The following is a 17,942-nucleotide window of genomic DNA, read 5'->3' on the forward strand; positions in this document are numbered from 1 at the left end:
GTAACCAGCACGGTTTTCGCAAGAGCTATTTGCATGAAACGCAACTCGGCGGCTTTGTTAACGATTTACAATTACCACTAGATTCGAGTTTGTAATTTGACGTCATATATTTAGATTTTTCCAAAATTTTCGTCTTCTTGCTTCACCACAGTCTGTTACTTGAACTTAAGCAAATAAACGTTCACCCCAACGTTATCGCGCGAGTACAATATTGTCCATTATCTCGAATTGAGCTCACTTGTGTTCATTTTAAGCCATCTTCAGGTAAGGTAACGACCAAAATCCGCCAGGGTAGCGTGTTTGGTTCATTATTTCTTTAATTGTATAATAATGTTCTAAACGGTTGTGTAAAGTTCAAAATTAAGTTTTTATCTACTGACGCATCGCCATGGTGGCTCAGTGGCTTCGGCGTTCGGCTGCTGATACCAAGGTCGCGGGTTCGATCCTAGCCGCGGCGGCGTGTTTCAATGGAGGCGAAGCACACAAATGCCCGGGTGCTGTGTGATTTCAGCGCACGTTACAGAACCCCACGTGGTCTGAATTAATCCGGAGTCCTCCACTGCGGCTTCCCTTGTAGTCATGCGTCGCTCCGGGAGAGTAAACCCCGTAAGTTGCCTTTTTTTTTGTTTACGATTGCGTGGTTTCCCCGCAACATAACCTTTCATACATACTGGCAATCTTCGCAGTTGGACCTCGACGCAATAACATCTAGATGTTGTTCCTGGTTAATACACACAAATGTCTCTAAAACTAAGCCTGTGTTATCTTCTCGCCGTGCCGGTCTATCCACCAGTTACTTTCTCAATATCAGTAGCGCATCGATTGCCACAGCAACCTCGGCGCTCACCTTCAGTCACACTTGACATGAAATCATCACATTAATCCAACTCTATCTTTGCGAGCCCCTACGCATGCTTCATCAAGCATGACCTAAAACAAGTTTTCCGTCAACGTAAATCGAAATTCGTCCCGAATTAGAATTTGCGTCAGCCGTTCGAGATCTTGTACAAGCATACCTAATCAGTAACATCGACGCCTTGCGAAACCGTGCAGTTTGTTTCATTTTGTCTAACTTTTTGCGCTACTCCAACGTCCCCTTACAAAAAAATCGTGGTGAGTTGACGACTTAGCGCGCCGCCGCAAAATAGCACATTTTGCTTTTTTTTTTCACAAGTTGTGTCACGATCGATTTCTTCATCGAGATTTCTTTCAGCCCCCTGCGGTCAATTTTCCGCGTCGTGATCACTTCTGAAAAGTTAAACACGTCGTCTATCCCACATCTCATTTGTGAGATCATTCATACCGCGCGAAATCACAGAGTGGAAAACTTATCCTCACACAGAGCAACTGAAACTAACCCAGATAAATTCTAAAACATCATGCGCTCATACAATACTATTTATATCCAATTTTGATTTTTGTTACGGATTTTCGTGGCTTTTGATTTGCATTGCAACACGCCCCCTTCGCTGACGGCAATAGCGCCTCTTTTATCTCCAGGCAATTTTTAGATAATCCATATGTTGTTAGTCCAGGTAGTTTTGCGAATATATGTTCTCATGAGAGCTGTTGATGGGAGGAAGGGAGCGAGCTTGCAGCTATCGCTATCAAATTTTTGTCGCCTGGGGCTGCGAAACCTCTGTAAATTTTTCGCTGATAGGGCGCAGTGTAATGTGCATTTCAAACCTGTATTTTAACTCAGTCAAGCGGAAGACAGTAATAATAGATATGTATGGATAGTTTATACAGTCTTTCTTTGTGATCAGCTAATTGGCCCGAGCAATACCAGTTTTACTAACCGTTTTCATCTCCTTAACATTCAATAAAATGCTCGGAAGTGAACGAACGGGTTAAGGCGTATAAGACCGACGGAATCAACACAAAAAGCGAACCAGTTACAGAATGCAGAGCAGCAGGCTAGGACTATGTCATCCGCAGCACCCACTCAAACGGCTCAACAACTATAATTGTGGAGTTGGCGCGCGCGTGATGCCGTCGTTATCGATAAGCCTCTCATGTCCTTGCTAAGACATACGCATTACGCGACGCTTACGGCAACGCAACCACCGCGGCTGCATCTCGATGGTCATCGCGCCGTTACGTCGTGCGCCAAACGTCTCATCCGGCCACTTCCGGCCAATGGAAAAGTTACTCACTTTATGACCGCGGCGCTAACCTTTATATTTTCTTCCTAACACGTCGCCTAAGCGATCTCGCTCATTGATGGCTGCTGCGTCGACGACTCTGAACTGGCCAGGAAGAGAAGTGGGCTTAGTCGTGACATTGGTGTGTGATGCGGCCGCCCATGGCAGCGCTGTACAGACTAAAGCCCCAACTCGATGCACACATCCTAGGCGTACGGCGGAGCGCCTACGCGCCCAGCGCCGCGCCGTGCCAAGCGTCGAAAAAAGTCATACACCTTCATGCTCCCTGTGCTGGGGCGTTCCCCCTCTCGAGCCGATCGAAGGAATTTCAAGCGTGAAGTAAGGGGATTTGGGGGGCGCTGAAAGGACAACTTAAACCGCGGAGAAACGTTCCAGGAACCTGGGATAGGTTCAAGCCATAAAGAAAAGAGTCCCCGAGAGCCCCCGCCGTCCTCCTATTGTTGTAAACCGGACCCCGCTTCAGACGCGCGCGCAAGCGCGCGCGCTCAGGCGCGGATATCTGACATGGACAGATATCTGCCCCTGCTCGCGCCTGCGCGCGCGTCGCGCTTTGCGCATGCGCAGACAGGATCCAGCGTACGCCCGTGCGCGTAGGCGCTCCGCTGGTACGCGTAGGATGTGTCCATCGAGTTGGGGCTTAAGAGCGCGCAAGGAGCGTTCTGAACGGTTTACGATTAAAGCGGCGACATTTTCTTGCTCGTGCCAAATCTGCACCCGGCACTTCTTCAGGCACATCTTATTGGAGGACGGGTATAAACGATCAGGGCTTATGTAATGCAATAACTACTCTGTTCTGCCGGTTACGTTTAATTCTTCCTGTCTGCCGCGTGGACTCGCAGGTTTTCGTGACATTGGGGTCACGCCATCACTTGAGCGCCACAAATAGAATATTCATATAGTCATTGCATTATTTTCGTTCAGGAGCTTTCTAAGATACACTCAAGTATCACTAAGCGGGTATTTTCCAAGTAAACAATTTTTACAGCGTTCCAGCCGAGAATCGAACCCGAAGGCTCAGTAGCACACAACCAGAGCAACGGCGGCAGTTGTTCAGTCCAGCTAAATTCGACAAGTGCAATGTCAAAAGTACGCCTGTCCAGCCTCTTGTGCGTACGAATCGATGTAATCCTATTAGCCTGGCCGTGAGGCGACACCTGCGGCCACAACTACCCTCACTCTCTCTCCCAGCCGGGGCGTGCCGCTCTCCCTGCTTCCGTAGCCACATGCTAAACGATAGATGCAGATCATATCGCCCATTCGTTAACGCCCTGCGGCTGGTCCGTGTACCAGTATCACCTCAATGCTGCAGCACGCGTGCACCGATAGTTGAGTATGCACTAATGAGCTCCAAATATTTTGGCGCTGATGTGCACGCCTCATTTGAGGCCGGAAAATGTGGGGCTGAAAGCTCGGAGGGCACTGCACGTAATAAAGGCGCCTGAAGGGCAACAACTGACACTCGTCACTTAGGCGGCAGCGATGGCCAGGCTTGCAGCACGCGTTAGGTTAGGCCGCGTAAAAAAAGAAATAAAAAAGCGCCCGGCCCGCTCCCCGGCGTACAGCAGTGAATCCTGCTTTAGTGCTAGCCAGTTGGGAGTGCGACTGTAGATGAACAAAGAGGCTCCCGAGAACAGTATTTGGTCGCGTATACAACCGCATTAGCACCGTATGTCTGAAAAAATAACACCTGGGACGTTCTTGCGCTGCGTCAATGAACCGTGATTTACTGAACTGTATTTTGGACGTTACCAACTCTACCCTTTGCAACCATATGCCAATGTAGCCTGAAAGTATAGTCTTTCATCTGCCTAAAACAACTGAATGGGCTTTATTAAGTGGAATGCTGAGGCCTGATGGAAGGCGTCGGTGAAACGTCGTTAGCCTCATATATGCACGGATAATTTGTTTATTAACATGGTAGCGTTAAAGGTCCGGCTGCGCAGAAAATCGGGCGTCGGCGTTGTGAGCGAAAAATCGCGAGCATGGCACTTGCAGGTGCTCTCTGGAGAGCAACCTGGGAGAGGCCACCCAGGTCACGTGGCCTCGCTCCGTCACCACAACCTGCCCACCGGAGAGCCAGCAAACTGCCCACAGTGGCAGGTGGCAGTTAAATCAATGATTGGTCGCTCGGCAAGAGCAACCTGGGTCGCACATGGCCCACCGCTGGGGGCACCTGCCATCGCAGGGCAGTGGCGCGTCGCTTAACCGCTATACACCACGGCGCGGCGATTAGAGAATAACCTTCTGCATAAATGGGGATTAACCCATTACGCTATCACGTCGTACCTTTAAGGCAGAACTTAAGTGTCCTCTCCAATTAATTATTCTTTTTAATGCGTACCAGGATAATATCGGCTACACCACGAGGCGCCGGCTGCCCGTCAGTTCTATCTGCGTGCGAATACTATATTTGCCCCAACGAGGATATAGCATGCATCAAGCGATGAAGCAGCGATCTAGCTAGAGGGGACAAGTGTAGTGGTAGTCATCATGCAATTGAAGCAAGCTACATACAGGAGGCCCCAGTGCGCTGCTTGGGGCTAAAAATGCGTTGCTGCAGTTATTGAATGCATCTAGTGTTGTTCTTTTCTCAGAGAATGAACACGCAAACTCACCCGCTGTTCAGGAAATCTGCCCACTACGTGCTTCTGATGTAGTTCAGGGGTGCCCTCCCTGGTCTATATGGAAGCCCGTAATTGGTGACGAATGACTTTTTTTCTTGGAAATAAGTGGCTTATCCCGCTGTCCATACTTTGTCTCCGCTTAATATCGAAGGCGTTCACTCTGTCACAAAGGTTTAAGGAGTGTTTATGCGGCGGCCCTGGAATGAAACACAAGACTGGTTGCTTAGCATTTAATTTCATTTGCGAATTGGTGCTATTAGCGTTTTGCAAAGGAACAAAAATTGCCTTTAAGGCGATGATATTACAGAAAATATGCATCCGCAAGTCATGACATCTGAGGTAGGGTATAGTCCGGAATGGGGCTCACGCAAAGATTTCAAGACTACGAAGGTGGTTTTAACTGCCTACAAAGGCCTACATCTCCAGTTGCTGAACTCCCCAAAAAGCTCTTTCGGCAGCATTTTGCTGAAGCGTATCGATAATTTAAAAATTTCTGATGATAAGTCGCGACCTTGTTTCCTATTCGTTTTTGCGTTGGAGGTGCTATACTGACTTTACTCCGACAGCACTACGGTTTCGGTTCTTCCACTGAGTCTTGCTTGCAGCGCCTTTGGCTTGCGGAATTTATGACAATTATTTCTTTTCCACAGACGAGTGCATTGAAATACCACTTGAACGAACTTCTCAGGCAGACAAACTTTTGTGAGTGAATCTCAGAAAACTGCAGCTTTCAGATCGACGAACAGTCTGAAATGCAGTGAAGTACTGCTTCTGGGTCACAGCGCATTATTTTGGCAAAGATGCGGGAATCGTCGCTTGCGAAAATGTTGAAACTTCGGTTCTGAAACTACGGGATGCCATATCTTCTTAAGGTTGGTATAGCTAGCACCCACCTGGTAGCCTGAGCAGCAACAACACTCACTCTCTAGCGCTATTCCCTTGGGGGCAGTCCTATATAGTATATATGTATATATAGCAGCAGCCAAACAACAATCGCGTTTCGTGGAGGAGCGCAATGACCTCTGTTTTTTTTTGAGTGGCAGAATGTTTTATTGTTGAATGCCAATACTAAATTCGAAAGTTCAACAGAAAATTGCGGCATTACGCATTCTCTTTATCATAACGCTGCAATTTCTTTAAAAATGTGTTATATTTCGACGGCTAAAATGCAGACATCAGTCAAGGATAGTGGCATGCTTCATAAGCCTTTGGAATAAGGGAGTAATTATACATTAGAATACACCCCCAATACGGCCATATCGCTCCAAATGGAAGCTGTACAGTTTTCGCAGAAACTTCGTAGTTGAAAATGTCGGCCTGTTCAGCGGATGGAACCTGGGACCACCGCCTGTCTAAGCAGTTGCTCTACCAATCAGGCTAACCAGGACGGCTACCGGATTGCAGGACGAGGGCGAACTAATCAACAATTCTAAGTGGGAACAAGGTGAGTCCAGTGTGCTCAGGGGAGCCCCCAAATTGGAAGAGAATTCTAATAAGAAATTACGCATTAGCAGCCACCCAAGGCACACGGGAGCGCCTCCCTGCTTGTCTTTATATTCTTCGCTGGAGCGTTCTTTCCATATACGGTAGGCATGTTCTCAGCAGTACCGAGAGCACGTGCTTTGACTCTTCTGGGTATACAGCGAGAATGCCTATACATGCCGATACTGGCGGAGCCTGTCTGATGCATCAGGGGCGTTGTGCTTCCCATTGGATATGCTTGTTTTTTTGTTTGTTTTTTTTTGCAGAGAGTGGTTAGCCAACACAGTGATGAGTCAACCGGAGCTGCTGTAACACGTGGAACCTGCGACAGTGCAAAGCTGAGGGCATGGGCCATCGTGTAGTTTGCCTGGACCGTGGAGTTTGCCTGGCTAGTTTGGTAGCAGTGCTTTAGAACGTAATTGCCCATGCCGGCTGCATTTTTCGCAGGTGAGAGTCGATGATCATACACTCTGATTGCGCTTTGGTTGGCTTCGACAACTGCTGCCGAACATCGATATTTTTATTTTTGTACAATTTTCGTTGCTTTGTGTTGTATTGTGAAAGTGCTGAGGTGAACAAAGAAAGAAATGAAAACAGAGAATGATATGCTTGCTATGCTGCCTCATTTCAAACGAGAAATACGGGCTGAGGGGTAAATTTGGGGGGGGGGGGGGTAATTTTCGCGTTGCATTTCTTAAGCGTTCATCGCCACAAAAATGAGGCCAGTGCGGTTTTTCCGCACACTCTTTTCCGTCCGAGGTGGGGAAGCCGGTGTCCTTCCTGCTTTGAATCACCTCTTTAGTCTACCCCTAGGCTGAGCTGAGATTTCTGAAAGAGCCCATTAACTACTGCAACATCACATATTAAGATGTGAAGGAAGGGCTCGACAGGAAATTAAAGGCTTCAGAGGTGATCTGCAAAGTGCTTTGAATGGAAACCGTATGCTGCAATCGGTGAACAAGTTACTGGTTAGAAAGATGAAAATGGAACAGTACCAGCAAAGCAACAGCCTAGACATTAAGAAAGTCCGAGTGAATTCAATACCTCACTTGCATTCAAAAAATTTCTAGTATGGTTGCTAAAAAAATCAGTGCAGAACAAATTTAAGTATATATCGCAGAGTTGCAACTCAAGATGAAACAAAAAAGAAGTATTTTTGTTTGCTTCGTGAGGCGTTCGAGAAAGGCTTCGTTCCGTTTATGTGGTTTTAGCGTCCCAAAGCGTCTCAGGCTATGAGGGACGCCGTAGTGAAGGGCTGCGGATAAATCCGACCACCTGGTGTTGTCCTTTAACATACACTGACATCGTACAATACTCGGGCCTCTAGCATTGAGAAGAAAATACTTCTGCCATGGTGCTCTTTGGCCCCAGAAGCCCTTGCGCTATATAAAATCACAATAATCAAAATTACTAACAGTCTAGGTGAAACACTCTGCATATCTTTGATTAGTTCACAAGTTCACAGTTCATGATTTGTTTACAATCTCGGATGCAAACGCTGAGTGCCTAGTCATTAATATATCATGCTTTCAGCTTGCAGTTATTGATCGGCAACCTGAAGTATATAGTATAAGCGCCGCTTTGTAGGTTTCCTTTGATGGCTACTGCAACTATTTTCCTTAAAATGGCCGTTCTAACTTCATAGCAGGTGCTATTGAGATCATTACAAGTACTGATGACCCCTATTCCATTGAATTTAGTGCACCTAAATAATGATTATTGATCCAAGAATGCAATTGCGATGACACGAGAGTTGTGAGACCTGTGCACCTTCAATTAATGTTTGTGCCACAATTATTGACTGCAAGCCCCTGAGAGCTATTGTAATCACTTGTGATAGCAATGCTCATTTACCGCTGTATTGCATTACACATCGCTTGACTAACAGGAAGACAATGGATGAAATTATGTTGACATCTGTTCACATAAGTGGTGAAATTCTTTCTATTAATGGAAGAAATATACAGCGGGTTTCACCTTTTAGCTTTTAAAAATGGGCTTTTTGATTTATAAGAACGCTTTCTTCGGCATAAAATTGTCTGCAGTGGTGTGCATCAGAACACGGCTGAGACATGTTAACTAGCGGGCTGGTTATCTAATATTCAATTGTACAATTTTTAACTATTACAGTTAGGCTCCTCGTTAACTCAGACGTTAGTAGCGCACCGTAAGTGTTATCTTTTCCTTGCAGCGGTGACGAGAACGGCATTTTTGAAAAACCTAAAAACTGATGCAGGTATTACTGACGGTGTGCTATCAACCTCTCAGTAAATTACGAGCCTAACCTAATAGGTAAAAAGTTAACTGTTTGATATTAGTTAGCCAGCCTGCTATTTAAACGATTTGGTTGTATTCTCATGCACACCACCGCGGACAGTGCTATGCAGAAAGAAGTGCTCTTCTTACGGAGAAAAATTGACAGATGATTACGATAGTCGGTGATGCAAAACTTGAGTGCAGCTCTTAACACGCCACCTGGTTTCTAGCAACCCTTCGGCATCTTCACAAGGCAGCCACCTTCCAGCGGGTGTTCCGCTCTGGTGTTTGGGCAACGCAGGCATTGCAGGGACTCTAGTGAAGCGCGGTTATAAAAGGGAGGGGGTGTCAGTTACTTTTCACGCCGATAGTACCTGCCGCGGTGACGCCCTCCATGTTGCATGTGCTCTGTGCGTCGGAAAATATGCTAAGACAGTCTTCTTACAGACACAAACAATGAATATTTAGTTGCCGCGAGTAAGGAGTACAGCTGCGCGAAATGCGAGCCTTTGTAATCGAGCACGGTTGTCTCCACGCGCACCGTTATAACTACCCTCTCGCCCTACCTTTTGCGGTAGACACATAGGCCGGGGAATTTTAATAATCGCCTCTTCAATATTGCGATGGTACTAAAAACATTCTTAGGTCTAGAAATCGCGAAAACTGAGGCAAATAATTGCCTGCTTTCATTCACCACAAAAACAACAGAAATATTTGCCAATTTTGGCTGGACAACTGAACGTTCTCTTCTTCTCCAGACATATATTTTAAATTATCTTTTACACTTATGAAAATATTTGACAGAGAGTAATAAAGTTCATTAGTGCACTACGTATGGCACATGCTACGTACAGCACATGTAATAGAGATTCAGCGCGCTAGCATAATGATCCCTAGGTGCCAGCTGCACATGCACTTTGCATAACATGAAACGCATGTTCTCGGAGTCCGTGCCGTAGGTTAAAAACAGCGACGACAGTGCGACAACTGCAACCTTCATCATACCGTAATGCAGGAAAGGTCCAGGTTCACGACAGATTTGTTGTGGTTTACCTAAGCGAGTAAATGAAATAAGAGCATAATTACTGTGTTCCGTAGAGTGTAACGTGAACATTTATGAAGGTCTGAAGGTGTGCGTAACAGAGACCAGCCTGAGAAGTAAAGAATGACAATGAAGGGAGTTTACTGATCTGACGTTGCTCCCTCGTCAGTCGCATTTATGGCCGTGCTTTGTTTTAGTTTTTCTGCCACCAAGCTGCGCATTTCAAAAGGCCAGAGCTGGCCTCGCCAAATCCTGTGAGCGTAGAAGGTGCCGCTGAAAAGCAAACTGACCGCTCACTGACATGCACTGTCTAACAGCGAGTCACGACGGCGTTCGGTCACCGAGCTTCACTGCCCGTCGTGCGGGCCCAGTCTGTAGTTTGAAGAGCTGCCTTTTTCTTTCCACGGCCTTCTTTTCTCCTCTACGTTACAGGTCCCTGCACTGAGAAAAGCAAGCCTGCACGTTCGACCGGCGGTACAATTTTCCCCGCGCGACGCCGCGCCCGTACAGCGGAGATGCAAGGCTGGCGACAAGCGAACAACAAAAAGGAACGGGACCGGCTCTTTGAAGGCGGGAGGGCAGCGTCGACAGGCGACCACTTCGCAAGGGCGGGGGCCTCTGGCGCCAACAGCGACTGACCACCGCTTCCCGAGGAGAGCGGGTCCTGCGAGAGGCTGAGAGAGGAGACCCGCGGAGAGGGAACGGAGGCAGTGCGCGGTGCCTTCCCCGCGGTTGAAAAGGGAAACCGTTGCTCCAGAAGTGACGGAAGAAGGTGGAGCGGCGAGGGGAGCCGCTAGACGCCAACGGGAGCGTCACTTTCGGAGCGAGAGAGAGTGACAGAGAGAGTGGATTCGCTCTCCTCTCTTCCGTCAGCGGCCAGAGGGACAGCCAGCATCCCAGCAGTCCAGGAACGAACCATCCCCGCGAGCAGAAGCAGGATTTGGCGCGCCTTCCAGCAGGCCAGCGAGCTACTGCGGCGTACCAAAGACGCAGAGGACAGAAAACTCTCGGATTTTCTGTTTTGGTCTTCTCCAGCGTGCTCGTCTTGTCCGTCGCGCCGGTGCATCGAGTCAGGAATGAAGTATAGCGCTGGAGTCTGCTCGGCGCTAGCCTGTGCGCCAGTGGCCCTGCTGCTGGCCGCAGTGCTATCGCACTGGAGCGTAGAGGCCTTCCCGCAAGGGGGCCCGGCCGAGTCTTGCGACTCATTGCTGCCCAGGCACGTCTACACGGCGCCCAAGCCCGCGCACGAGTCGCCCTACACGTTCGTGGCGTCCGCCAACCGTTACTCCTTCCAGAACGTCGACGGCATCCAGGGTGAGTGACTGCACTATCGCGACCCAAGAGTGCGCCAAGTGGAGCTTTGACATTGAAAGCTGTGTTTGTTATCACACTCGACGGCACGGTGTGTTTTCTTTGATAGCACGTTGCACGAATGCGGTGCCTCGCGTTCGTCTCATAGTTTCGTTTTATTCTGGTAAGCTACTCTTCCGGTATTTTAGGCTTCCGTTTTAGCTGTAAATGAGAATTTTTCATAGCAAAGCAACTTGACTAACAATAATGATCTCCTTCACAGTTTGTGATCTGATCTGAGTTAATATTAACTGTTCTTGCGTTGTCAGGTTGCAGGTGTTAGTGCACCCGCTCCGTCGAGCTCCGACTGAGAACACGGCATAACGAAGCTGGGAGAGTGCATAGTCGCCGGTTAATCTGCCTTTCTGTAACACCGTATCAGGACCAATATTGGACCAATATTGGCAGTGAAACTGGCCAATATCGGACCAATTACGTCCTTGCAGTTTATGGAAGCAAGGCGTTTGCGTTCTGCTATCGAAATGTATGAAAAATTTCCTCTACTTTCATGCAGCTTCTCGAGTTGTCCGCCTTAGGCCTGAGCATATCTATTTTCCGTATGCGCGGTTTCTTTTGTTTTAAATTGTATTGTGGATTATGAATAATGTCAGCACGAAAATTCCGTCTTGTTCAGTTCAGTACAGTTTGCATGTGTTAGCGAGTCGCGGCTTTTGTATCATTCGTCTGAATGCTCCCTTGAATAGCTGTGCTTTAGTGCGACGTTGCGTAAAGTGCTCCATATTATTTATGCCCTCCAGTGTGGTTACTTCTCTGCACCTATGTTTGCTTTCTACGCCGCAAGATACACGACTCGGTGCACAGAAGTAGTGCGTCGTCTTGTAAGCCCATATTTGAAACGGGGAGATTATGACAACGATGAGCCGCGCTTATCCGCTGGACAGCGCCCTTGTTAAGGAAATCAGCAGCCACATGAATGACTGTGATTTGCACCCAAAACAAAACCAAGATTAAAAATGTATAAAATGCACTGTTAAATGGGATGTACAACGCATCACGGAGCGCATAGTTGCGGTTCAACGGAGTTTTGTGCACACATTACGCATTAACTCCTCAGGAGGCAGTATTTTTATCAGCAGACTTTCTTTCAAACCCAGTGATGCGGCCAGATAGAGCATATTTCGTGAAGTAACCTGTCCTTGGGCCGAGAGCCTGCATTAAAACTTTCCACCTTAGCCTTCTGCGTCGTTTAACTCGATCGGTCACTCTTTTTTCCGATCTGTTTTTGAAATCGCCACCCTTACAATAGTAGTAGGGATTCATGCCGTACGAGAAATTAAGTTGTTTATAGGTAGTACCACGACTACGACGGGTGCAGGCTTCGTGTGGCAGGTACTGACTCAACAAAAAGCCTATTACGGCAGCTGCGTCCCAGTCAGCACACTCGTCGTCGCTTATAACTTATGAATTATTGCTGCCTCCCTGCGCTCCATTAGCGCTGTGTGCGTGCTGGAATCACAAGATACGCCCTGTTTAACGCACAAGCGTGAGCGCCTTTGTCGTGCTTTCTGCTGCTACGTGCAATTGTAGCAGCACTCCTGCGGTGGCCTTACAGTGCTTAACTTACCCAACAATTCTGGACAAAAGCAGTTTTGAATGGGAAAGAGCTTATGAGCGCAATTTTTCATATATTGTAAGATTTCACTATAACGATCAATATATCAGCCGACATCCCGTCGGCAGACTTGCATTTTTTTCTTGCATTAACGTTTCTGCTATGGTTTCCATTGGTTTTCTATGGCAGTCTTAACTGCTCGATGCGAGCGATGGAAGCACTGTAAAAGAAAGAGTGCGCTTCATATCGGAAGAATGAGCCATTATCTTCAATACGCAATTAGCCTACAGTTTTGCAATATTCAAAACCTTTGTCCAAGAGCGTTGGACATGTGGGGTAGCAGGTCTGCCTGTTTTGTTTTCTTACTCTGGACAATGCGCCGAGTTTGACGCCCGGAGTATTAAACTTCCGAGCCAGGTTAGAGGCATTAGAAAGGCGGGAAAAAGTTTTCCTTCTCGGAGCCTTGCCGCGCATCCGGAGACGACTATTATTTTGCAAGAGCGCAGCATCGCGTCACCAAATGCGATTCACTTAAGCGCTCAATTCGCGCAGGACGACGCGATTCGTGACTGGACTATTTGCTTTCATCTGCGGAAGGTTTCTCGCCAACTCGGATGCCAGAGAATGGTCGTGGGGTACAGTTGCATGGTGGGCAGCAGGGAACAGCAGCGTCCGCTTCGTCTTCGCTCCGTCTCTTTCGTCACTGTGTCCGTATACGCTGCCAGCGTCACGCCACCACTTGCGAGCAAGCCCCTCTTGGGGGAGGGGGGAACACTACCGCGACCGAAGCTTGACTTAGAGCTAGTTCCTCTACATATGCTTTAAGGCTTCACCTCATTCTCCGTGGCCGCAATTTCAGCAAATTAGAAACAGTCAAGTAGTGCGTACTGACACGCAGTTCTTCGAACAAAGCAGGTTTGTACCGCGTTGTTTACAATAATATTTTGTCTTGTCCAACCATTTAGCTTCGACGACTACGCGCATTTTGCTTTCGCTTCAAGATCAGTTGTTGCCCACCAAACAGGCGTGCTGTGGGCCGGTCGCTCAGGGGCTTATCTGATAAACAGAGCTCGCTCCAATGGCACCTTTCTGTTTGTTTCTTCTTCGCAAATGCCTGCCACGCCGTCGGTAGTTTGCGTAGGTTGTCCTCTTGAACGCGCCCACAGTGCCTTCCCACGTTGGAAAGTCCCCTCCGCACTGCCGTGTAAGGGCGGGAAGGTCGCGGCGATGCTCGTGGCACTTCGCTGCGTATTTCTCGCAGGCGACTGACTTCCGTGCACTTCTGGGGATTCCCCGCTATGGATGTGCTTAACGATTGCAAAGAGTTGACTCATAGGCTGGCTGGTTTCGTGCAATTATGTTTATAGCGCCGGGAAGACTCCAACGATAGTAAAAGGACGACCACGGACGCTGTATTAGCTACCTGGCTTCTTCGTCCTAATGTAGTCTTCCTTTTCGGTGTAAAAGCGTGAATATAACTAACAACGTGCGTGTTTTCTGCGAAGGTCGACATACATTTCGGGAATCCCCAGAGCGGTGGTGCAGCCGCCGAACAGGCTGACGTAGCACTCCACAAAAGCCGCCCCCATGCTCTTTACAACGTGGACTGTTCATTATTCGTTGGAAGCTACACGGTTGATTGACCCCGTGCTCATGGTTCGCCACGGTCACCGCTCGAGCAGTACCAGTGAAGCGTGCTAAAGTAAAATAAGAACCAAACGCGAAAAAGAGGAATGCCATGTTCGTCAAGTTTATATGTTTTGCAGCACTAAAAGCTTTTCTACCACCTACAAAATAGTGATTTCTCCGGCAAGGGGAAAATTAAACATGAACAATCCAAATTAAAAACAGGGTTTCACGGTTCCAGTTTCTTGCTTTCTGTCTTTCGGCGTGAAAATCTCTGAAAGTCGGAGTTTTTGGCGCAGTGTCATGAGAACATGACGCGAATCGGGAACGACGTCTGGCGTTTCCACTTTCGCGCCGCTACTCAGTGCGCGCAGCTAGTAAGTAGCAGCCACATTTCAAACTGCCGCCGTTTGTGGTGCGGAGTCGCGATACAAACTTATGGTAGGAGCAACTCAACGGCAGGGAGTACAGTGCACGATATTCTGAACACTTGAAGAGTAGGAGGCAAGAGAGCAGCACACAGAACGCGTTAAACATCGCAGTGTACGGTGGCTAGCGGGGCGGAGTTCGCACGGCGACATGGCGGGAAAAGTACGTAAGGAACACGGGCGTAGGAGCAGAACAGAGGGCGAAAACTCAGTGCCGCCTCTGCCTTCCTTGCGCACGAGTTCTTATTTCGTTCTTTTTTTCTCCAAGCTGTTCAATGTCGCCATCCTTAAATAACGGCTCGCGACATAATAAATGTAGACTTCTTTGCCTTTGTTTTTCGCTCCACAGCTGGCTTGTCTTTTCTTCAGGACCACATTGCCGTCACTTGATGCGAAGCATGGCCGTATGAATAAGCCCTCCATAATTACACATTCAAAAGGAACGCGCTTCCGTTGCTCGAGTATGTGGCCAGACGGAAAGTACTGTACGATTCTCCAGCGTAGCTAAAATACGGGCGGCTTAGGATTTATTTCAACACCTGGCGACCGTGTTCCGATGGTGCGCGCAGCATGTGCGTGTTTACGTCCCACGCGAGTGCTCGTTGCATCATGTGCAGGCACTATGAAGGACGCTCATAGCACCGTGGCGTGAATTTGCACAGTGCTGACGTTTGCAGCAGAGCATTTTGATTATTTCACTTCTACTGCAATCAAGCTCGATGGCACAGCTGACCGAATCAGAGGTGCCTCATCTGCTCAACATGGCGGGAAACCGCCTAGTCGCGGTGTGCACAGTGCGTTCACTGCCTCTACCGTGGGGCTGACGGTGTCATTGTTTACCGTTCTTCTAACTGCATAGCCAGGCAGCCGGTGAGAAACGTTTTGCCTCCGTGGTGAAGTGTTAGGTTGAAAAGGTTTAGGAATGCACACTTGCCTCCTTGCGTTTCATCGCTTGCCTTGTGCTCTCAAGTCTTCGTTGAAGGCATTTCTACACTTAAACTTAATACAGTGTTTGTTGCTTATTCCTTTCTTTTGTAATGCATGGAGCCTGTTCAACGGCAGTCTATGGCCGGTTAGAGCATAAAGTTTTCAGAGAAGGAAAATATCAAGATGAGAGGCAAAAGGCAGTTTGGAGACGCGACACGCCTTGCTGCAACTCACGGTGAGGAGTGGCTGTTAACAAATTACTTATGTTCAGAAAAGGAGGAAGCCAGCCGGTCACCGAATTTTGTCTTAGGCCCGCAACTTCAACGGCAGCGTACTGAAGGGTCCCGCATAGTAGTTTTTCGCACAGGCTTCACACCTTTCTTGACTCTTCCTGGTGATTGATGCCTCACGGTCTTTTCTGGCGCCTCCCCTGAATTGAGTGTGCACCGACGTCACAGTGGTGGCCTTCTTGCGGTGCATGAAGCACGGCGAAAAGCTGCAATCATATCTAATCGGCTGATCGCCACATGCTCAGGTTTTCACTGCTGAAGCACAAAATGGCGTCCATAACGTCACCTGAATACCTCGGATACCGAACTCTCGTGGAAAATCCTCCCATAATGCTCCTTAAACCGGGGGTGCGGCATGCTCAATGAAAATCCGCGAAGAGGCGTGAATTGGAGCAACTCTGCCGCCGGCGTTCGCTTCCGAGCGCATTCGCGAAGCATACGCAACTGTAGCGGACAGCATATCATCGCCTTAGCTGCCGTGCATGCCACGGGGCATGCTATGCGGCCATCGGAGACTATGTAGGCTAACGCGATTTCTTGGCTCGCAACCAGGCGTACGTCATTATCGGGAGCTGTTCGCGGCGATATCGCCTCCGTTTGATATCGCTGCGTGCATCCCCCGCTCGCGGCAACGATAAGCCGCCGCATACAATTTGCCGTTCGCGGCGACGGGCCATGCATCTCGGACCGCGCGAAAGTGCCCAGACCAAAGCGTCGCGCGAATTGCGTGCGGCAGCTCCGTCCAATGGCGGAGTCCGAAACCCGGATTTGTCTGCAGCATCGCGTCGTTTGTTTCGGGACAAGGCGGAGGGGGCTCTCGGCCGCCGCTTTGGACGCTCTCCTCGTGGCTGCTTACGAGGGAGCAAAGAACGGCTGGAGAAGAGATACACGCCGATGCGCGCGTCGTTGTGGGTGCACGGGGCCGGTCGATGGCGCCCATAGCCGCAGAGAGAGAGAAGGCACCCAAACGGCGAGCAGCAGCCTGGTCCGTTTTTGTCTTTTCCCTGCCTAGAAACGCGGAGGTGATAGCCAGGCCAGATCTGCAACGGCCCCTTTGAAGAAAGCGCGATCACGCCTCTCGCTCACCAGGAACAGCTCCGCCGCCGCGTGGCTTTATGCGAACGGCGTCCTCCCCGAGCGGGTAAACAGGCGGGCGCACAAACAAATAGGCGGAGGGAACGCGTCTCGCATCGCACACACGCACGTTCGTGCGCCGGGCATCAACCGGCCCCCGAGGACCGCACGACGCCGTCTGGAGCGTCGTCTTTTCTCGCGGGGTCGCCGTCTCTCCGCGCTCGCGACACCGTTCTGCACTTTTCCTTCGTCCAGAGCACGACGCGGCATATCGCCCCGGGTTCCTCGTGCCTGCCTGCGCGTTGCAGCCGCACGCAGTCGCTCTGCAGTGTCGGGAACGAAGCGATCCCTGCGCACTGCGCGTGCCAGCGGCTGCTCCCATTCCGTGCAGCTCTGACGCCGTCGTCGTTCCGCCCGTGATGCTCTCAGCCGCGCGCAGCGCCTCTCATTTGCGCGCGCCTTCGAGCAGCGGCGACGCCGAGGGTGGCGGAGGGAAGCGTCAAAATGCAACGCTTATGTCTCTCTCGATGGAAGGAAGATGGACTCGCCGGAGAGAGCCACTGAACAGAATGCAGGCGTCGTGGCTGCCCGCTTACCATCCGTGTTTGCTGAGAACGTGTGGCTCGACGGACCAACGACTATGCCGGAGCGTTGGGCCGAAGCGAGCCACGCGCTGCTGCTTGCGTCAGGGGGCTGTAAGCACCGGTGCGGTTGATCGATCCGGCCTCTCTAGTGCGTCCACGAGTTTCGCAGTCTTCCACGTGCACGTTGCTCCGCCGGAGCCCGAAGTGATCAGGGGAGTTTGCAACGGCCACGTTTACGCGCCAGCCGGACCCTGAGACGGGCGCGAGTTTTAAGGCCTCCGCTCATGTTCGTGGCCCTGTCCGTCCGTTACGCTCTTCAGCAACTTCGTCAGAAAAAAAGTCTATGCGCACGATGGGATTCGAACCACCATCCTTCCGTTCCGCAGCCGAGCGCGCTAACGACTACCCAACTTCCTGCAACTCGTATGTAGTTCCCCTTGTCTAGGACGCTGGAGAGTGTTTGCGGAAAGGCGTCGAAACAGACGGATGCTTGCCAAACGCCCTCCAGTGTCTCCAGCATT

At 49.6% G+C, this 17,942-nt stretch overlaps 1 protein-coding gene across 1 annotated transcript in view; it reads left to right on the forward strand.

The window, feature by feature from the left end:
• The first annotated feature begins 10,455 nt into the window (after positions 1-10,455).
• Positions 10,456-17,942, forward strand: part of LOC144115857 (defense protein l(2)34Fc-like) — a 68,728-nt gene continuing 61,241 nt past the window's right edge. The window contains exon 1 of the mRNA XM_077650404.1: positions 10,456-10,883. Within this exon, the coding sequence (XP_077506530.1) occupies positions 10,646-10,883 (238 nt within the window). The 5' untranslated portion in view covers positions 10,456-10,645. The remainder of the gene's footprint in view (positions 10,884-17,942) is intronic.

This window comes from Amblyomma americanum, chromosome 1 (assembly GCF_052857255.1).
Source record: "Amblyomma americanum isolate KBUSLIRL-KWMA chromosome 1, ASM5285725v1, whole genome shotgun sequence".
NCBI lineage: Eukaryota > Metazoa > Arthropoda > Arachnida > Ixodida > Ixodidae > Amblyomma > Amblyomma americanum.